At 47.3% G+C, this 7,044-nt stretch overlaps 2 protein-coding genes across 2 annotated transcripts in view; both read left to right on the top strand.

Annotated features, from left to right (window-relative positions):
• The first annotated feature begins 412 nt into the window (after positions 1-412).
• LOC123762011 (protein sickie) overlaps positions 413-7,044 on the top strand; it is an 860,773-nt gene continuing 854,141 nt past the window's right edge. The window contains exon 1 of the mRNA XM_069335765.1: positions 413-870. The gene's annotated coding sequence lies outside the window, so the exon portion shown is untranslated. The remainder of the gene's footprint in view (positions 871-7,044) is intronic.
• Positions 3,738-4,430, top strand: LOC138371045 (uncharacterized). Its single transcript, XM_069335690.1, has one exon. It carries the CDS (start codon positions 3,738-3,740, stop codon positions 4,428-4,430), a length of 693 nt encoding a protein of 230 aa, XP_069191791.1.

The raw sequence follows: 7,044 nt of genomic DNA, 5'->3' as shown, positions 1-7,044 counted from the left end.
AATAATGTAGCAGGTGAAAGGGGAATTAACAGGGGGGAAGGGGGCGCCGCCCCATCATCCATGCAAACAATAGATTGAATTTTCGGGTTGATTGTTGCAGACAGTTGACATTTGAAATCAGAAACTGACCGCGTGAGTCTACCATTACATCAGTGGGGCATGCGGGTGGCGGCTGGCTAAATTCATTGTTTATTTCTTTTCCTCTTAATTCTTCGGATATTTTGCGATCTTTAGTGGAAATTTATATATATACAATGATAGTTTATCAGTGTTAAGTCAGAATCTGATGGTAAAACTCGTGCTTCATGGCCAAAAATGTGACAAAAGATAGATGTTATTGAGTAACTGGCGACTGGTGGGTGGGTGGGTGTCTCAGCTGATCGCTTGGGGTTCCATGCCCAGTGTGTCAGTGGCTGGCGCAGAGGTCGGGTGTGTGGGCAGTGCCTCTCGCCTCCAGTCATGACTGGACCTACGTAATGTTTGCCTTCTAACTGTTTATACTCATTGTTCACCTCCGTGAGAAGTGTTTTGTTAGTGTCAAAACTCGTCCCTGAGCACTGAAACATCGCGTGTGTGATAGTCATTTTGTAAACAAAGTTAATAAACTGTTAACGGTGACACAGTAGTGAGTGAACCTAGGTAACGTAGTTGTGCAGGAAAAGAAATAGATCTACTGACGGTGTGGCGTGCCAGATAGACCGTGACAGATAAAAATCAGTGCCAGTGCCAAGCAGGAGTGCCGGTGCCAGCCACCTCCTCACCACCCTTCCTGGAGTGGATCCCCGGGGTCAGAGGTCAAGGTAACCTCTTACCCGTGTGTCGGTGGGCAGCTTGACGAGTTATGACGGAGCTGTCACGGCTCTGCTTGAGGTGAGCAGCTACACACAAACCTACTTATAGCTTCTAAATTTGTGTGTGCACCGTTAATTCCACTACGGGGCTCACCATAGCCCGTGCTACTTGGAACTTTTAGTTCCCAGTAGCTGAATCTAAAACAACAACTTGTGCATCCAATACTCATCCTGTGAGCGGTAGTTTGTGGAACCAATACTCATCCTGTGAGCGGTAGTTTGTGGAACCAATACTCATCCTGTGAGCGGTAGTTTGTGCATCCAATACTCATCCAATGAGCGGTAGTTTGTGCATCCAATACTCATCCTGTGAGCGGTAGTTTGTGCATCCAATACTCACATCCTGTGAGTGGTAGTTTGTGCATCCAATACTCACATCCTGTGAGTGGTAGTTTGTGCATCCAATACTCATCCTGTGATTGGTAGTTTATTCATCCAATACTCATCCTGTGAGCGGTAGTTTGTGCATCCAATACTCATCCTGTGAGTGGTAGTTTGTGCATCCAATACTCATCCTGTGAGCGGTAGTTTATGCATCCAATACTCATCCTGTGAGTGGTAGTTTGTGCATCCAATACTCATCCTGTGAGCGGTAGTTTGTGCATCCAATACTCATCCTGTGAGCGGTAGTTTGTGCATCCAATACTCACATCCTGTGAGTGGTAGTTTGTGCATCCAATACTCATCCTGTGAGCGGTAGTTTATGCATCCAATACTCATCCTGTGAGTGGTAGTTTATGCATCCAATACTCACATCCTGGGAGCGGTAGTTTGTGCATCCAATACTCATCCTGTGAGTGGTAGTTTATGCATCCAATACTCACATCCTGGGAGCGGTAGTTTGTGCATCCAATACTCACATCCTGGGAGCGGTAGTTTGTGCATCCAATACTCACATCCTGTGAGTGGTAGTTTGTGCATCCAATACTCATCCTGTGAGCGGTAGTTTGTGCATCCAATACTCACATCCTGTGAGTGGTAGTTTGTGCATCCAATACTCATCCTGTGAGTGGTAGTTTGTGCATCCAATACTCACATCCTGTGAGCGGTAGTTTGTGCATCCAATACTCACATCCTGTGAGTGGTAGTTTGTGCATCCAATACTCACATCCTGTGAGCGGTAGTTTGTGCATCCAATAATCACATCCTGTGAGTGGTAGTTTGTGCATCCAATACTCATCCTGGGAGCGGTAGTTTGTGCATCCAATACTCATCCTGTGAGCGGTAGTTTGTGCATCCAATACTCATCCTGTGAGTGGTAGTTTGTGCATCCAATACTCACCCTGTGAGCGGTAGTTTGTGCATCCAATACTCATCCTGGGAGCGGTAGTTTGTGCATCCAATACTCATCCTGTGAGCGGTAGTTTGTGCATCCAATACTCATCCTGTGAGCGGTAGTTTGTGCATCCAATACTCACCCTGTGAGTGGTAGTTTGTGCATCCAATACTCATCCTGTGAGCGGTAGTTTGTGCATCCAATACTCATCCTGTGAGCGGTAGTTTGTGCATCCAATACTCACCCTGTGAGTGGTAGTTTGTGCATCCAATACTCATCCTGTGAGCGGTAGTTTGTGCATCCAATACTCATCCAATGAGCGGTAGTTTGTGCATCCAATACTCATCCTGTGAGCGGTAGTTTGTGCATCCAATACTCATCCTGTGAGCGGTAGTTTATGCATCCAATACTCATCCTGTGAGCGGTAGTTTGTGCATCCAATACTCACCCTGTGAGCGGTAGTTTGTGCATCCAATACTCACCCTGTGAGCGGTAGTTTGTGCATCCAATACTCACCCTGTGAGCGGTAGCCTAAAATAAGGATTACAGAGGGCGCCTAAGATCTTAATCCTAAACCCTCAGAGATTCAGTCCTTCAAAATCCTTTTTGGTGGAGATTTAGAATAAATCTAAAATTTAGTGTCAGTAAATAAGTCAAAGTTTAGCTTGCTTGAGGTTTTAGATGTCGATGTATGATGTTAGTCAGCTGTCACGGGCTGCTTCCTGGGGGTGGAGGCCTGGTCGAGGACCGGGCCGCGGGGACACTAAAGCCCCGAAATCATCTCAAGATAACCCTGATGCCCTCAGGGGACAGATCTCTCAGTATACAGTTGTTTACATTTGCTTGATTAAATCAGTTATCTGATACCACAGGTAGCTTGTTTGTTTTTGCAGCTCAAGCAAGACTGGTCGAAATTGCTTCCTAAACCAATTGGGTCGTTGTATCAAAGCGTGTGACTTGTATTTATTGTATGTGCCGTTCTGCTGAACTCTGATAAAGTGTTGTGTCGTTAAAGAATGTGTACAGATTTGTAAGGAAGTCAAAATACAGCTTAGCTTTAGCGATAACACAAAATAAAAACTACTTGTAGCAGTCAGGCCCAAGTCAAATTTGGCTGTGATGGGAAGCATCATGCGTGCACAGCTGCACGCATCGAAAATAAACATTGTAGATGTAAACACACACACACACACACACACACACACACACACACACACACACACACACACACACACACACACACACACACACGTCCCCGAGTATGTTTATTGGGGCGCCGAGAGTTAGTCTCTTATGAATGGACTAGTTTTTGTGGCTAGTTGACCGGCGCGGCGCTGACTGGTGCTCATTGTTGTCAGTTTCGGCTTGGCCAGTTGCGGGAGAACATGTTTGTAGGTTGTGTGTGTGTGTGTGTGTTGGGCTAGTGTGGTTGCCTCCTGCTGCTCCCCTGTTGTGTTTGTGCTAGAGGAGTGTTGACCTTTAGCTTGTGCTTGAGGCGTGGGCTGTGTAACCTACTGTCTCATATCCCACCCACCACACGCCCGCCCGCCCGCCCAGCACACGCCCGCCCACCCCCACTCAACACATGTCAGCCCGCCCCCACTCAACACATGTCAGCCCGCCCCCACTCAACACATGTCCGCCCGCCCCCACTCAACACATGTCCGCCCGCCCCCACTCAACACATGTCCGCCCGCCCCCACTCAACACATGTCAGCCCGCCCCCACTCAACACATGTCAGCCCGCCCCCACTCAACACATGTCCGCCCGCCCCCACTCAACACATGTCCGCCCGCCCCCACTCAACACATGTCCGCCCGCCCCCACTCAACACATGTCCGCCCGCCCCCACTCAACACATGTCCGCCCGCCCCCACTCAACACATGTCCGCCCGCCCCCACTCAACACATGTCCGCCCGCCCCCCACTCAACACATGTCAGCCCGCCCCCACTCAACACATGTCCGCCCGCCCCCACTCAACACATGTCAGCCCGCCCCCACTCAACACATGTCAGCCCGCCCCCACTCAACACATGTCCGCCCGCCCCCACTCAACACATGTCCGCCCGCCCCCACTCAACACATGTCCGTCCGCCCCCCACTCAACACATGTCCGCCCGCCCCCACTCAACACATGTCCGCCCGCCCCCACTCAACACATGTCAGCCCGCCCCCACTCAACACATGTCCGCCCGCCCCCACTCAACACATGTCCGCCCGCCCCCACTCATCAGTCCCCCTTTGCCTTCATCTTCTCTCCATCGCCTATCCCACTTTTCCCACGCACCAAGGTCGCCTAACCATTAGCCTTTACTCGCAGCATGTTTGCAGATCATATTCTATCCAGCCTATTCTCACCTTGCTTATAATCTAATGGAGTTGCGGGAGAACATGTACGCCATATTGTATGTGGCGTGCATTGGTATATGGCGTGTACTGGTATATATATAGGTATATGGCGTGTACTATATTGTGTAAGGCGTGGGAGTAGGGGGGGGGGTACTATTCGCCAATAATATTGGTACACACTCTGAAAATAGTTCCCCAAGTCCTCTGGCTAAGTTATATGGTCAAGGAAGTTAGCAAATTAATGTGTAAATTGTATTAAATTTAAAGGCTACACAACAATTCCGTTTGAGTTTGATTACAACTTAGCGATGCTAGGATAAGTTATTTTTTATGGTAATTGTGAAAGTTAATATCAAATACATCCTGCGGGCTCACCATAGCCCGTGCTACTTGGAACTTTGTTCCAGGTAGCGAATCTTTAACAACAACAATAACAAGTTAATATCACTAAGACAAATTGTGAAAATCACGTTTACCATTTATATACAAGGTTAAAGTTCGCCAAAAAAAAAAAGTTAAAATTCAACTTTTTTTTTGTTTACATATTAGGCCTAATGTAAAAAAAAACGGCAATCTGTTTTTACCAACCAGGTTAGTTAACTATGATTGCAGTCAAGAGTAGTTTGAGGAGCAGTTAATAATACGTTAAGGCCTAAATATAACTCATAGGGAGGGGCGGGCGGTTCAAACGCTTCAGGCGGGACAGAAGCGCTTCAAATACGCCGTTTGTTCAATCGTAAGATCAGGCTGTGATTGGTTGACCCGCCGCCCCCTGTGGTTGGTGATACAGATCTGATCAAACAAGTGCAGTGGGTTCGAAAACCCTGTGTGTGTGTGTGTGTGTGTGTGTGTGTGTGTGTGTGTGTGTGTGTGTGTGTGTGTGTGTGCGTGCGTGCGTGCGTGCGTGCGTGCGTGCGTGCGTGCCTGCGTTAATATTAACGGCGCCACTCGCCTCGTTAGTTGGTCGTGTTGGGGTTTAAAAAAAAAAAAGAGTAGCCATGACGCAGACAGCGCAAGCTTTTTTCACGTCTTGGACCCGACTCGACAAAAGGAGGCAAATTGTTCTCTCGTGTGTGTGTGTGTGTGTGTGTGTGTGTGTGTGTGTGTGTGTGTGTGTGTGTGTGTGTGTGTGTGTGTGTGTGTGTGTGTGTGTGTGTGCGCGCGCTTATGTGGGGGGTGGGGGAGGGTCACCTAATTGGGAATGTGGGGGGTTGAACTTCGGCTCTTTTGGTCCTGCCTCTCGACGAGCAATCCATTGGTGCACAGATTTCTGAGCCCATTGGGTTCTTATCATATCTACATTTGAAGCAGTGTATGGAGTCTGCCTCCACCCCTCACGGGCCCTCAGCTGTCAGGGAGCCTGACAGCTGAGTGGACAGCGCTTCGGATTCGTCGTCCTGAGGTTCCGGGTTCGATCCCCGGTGGAGGGGGAGACAAATGGGCAAATTGTTTTTCACTCTGATGCCCCCTGTTACCTAGCAGTAAATAGGTACCTGGGAGTTAGACAGCTGCTACGGGCTGCTTCCTGGGGGGTGAGTAACAAAAATGAGGCCTGGTCGAGGACCGGGCCGCGGGGACGCTAAGCCCCGAAATCATCTCAAGATAACCACCACATCACTGGCTACTGCGTTTCATTTGTTAACTACTCTGACACTGAAAACGTTCTCTCTAATACGTCGATTTGCTCATTTGGGCACTCAGTTTCCTCGTGCCTGTACCACCTGTGTTAAATAAAGACTTTATCTACGCCCTATCAACTCTTCAGGCAGAGTACAGGCAGAGTGCCAGAGTTTTGGAAAGTTGCTAATGTGATACCAGTTTTTAAGAAAGGAGATAGATCACTTGCGTCTAACTATCGACCAATTAGCCTAACGTCTATTGTGGGAAAGTTACTCGAATCTATAATAGCAAACAAAATTCGTCTTCATCTTGAAAAACATAAATTAATAATTGAGTCGCAACATGGTTTTATAAATGGCCGTTCATGTTTAACAAATTTGTTATCTTTTTATTCTAGCATTGTTGAGGCAGTTGATAGTGGTAAGGATTGCGATGTTGTATACCTTGACTTTAGCAAAGCTTTTGATACAGTGCCACATGAAAGACTGATTAAAAAAAATAGAGTCTCATGGTATTGGGGGTGCTATATTAAGCTGGATTAGGGCATGGCTATACCAAAGGAAACAGAGAGTTAGTATAAATGGAATCAAGTCAGAGTGGGAAAATGTTGTAAGTGGAGTGCCTCAAGGCTCTGTCCTGGGACCTCTGTTGTTTATAATATATATAAATGATTTAGATTCAGGTTTGAGTAGCAACATTTGCAAATTTGCCGATGATACGAAAATCGGTAGGGAAATTAATTCGGAGGAGGACTCACTATCACTTCAAGTTGATCTAGATAGGGTTTTGAAATGGTCAAAGGATTGGCAGATGCAGTTTAATGCTGATAAATGTAAAGTTCTGAGGTTAGGTAATGATGATAGAGTTACAAGATACGAGCTAGATGGTGTTGTGATTGCGAAGTCGGATTGCGAAAGGGATCTGGGAGTTATGATTAGTAAGAAT

Source organism: Procambarus clarkii, chromosome 34 (genome assembly GCF_040958095.1).
Source record: "Procambarus clarkii isolate CNS0578487 chromosome 34, FALCON_Pclarkii_2.0, whole genome shotgun sequence".
Classification (NCBI taxonomy): domain Eukaryota; kingdom Metazoa; phylum Arthropoda; class Malacostraca; order Decapoda; family Cambaridae; genus Procambarus; species Procambarus clarkii.
Note: the sequence above shows the minus strand (reverse complement) of the source record. Positions and strands in the feature narration are given on the sequence as shown.

Excerpts from the sequence above, each read along its gene's own strand:
- LOC138371045 (XM_069335690.1), top strand. The coding sequence starts at position 3,738 with ATGTCAGCCCGCCCCCACTCAACACATGTCCGCCCGCCCCCACTCAAC.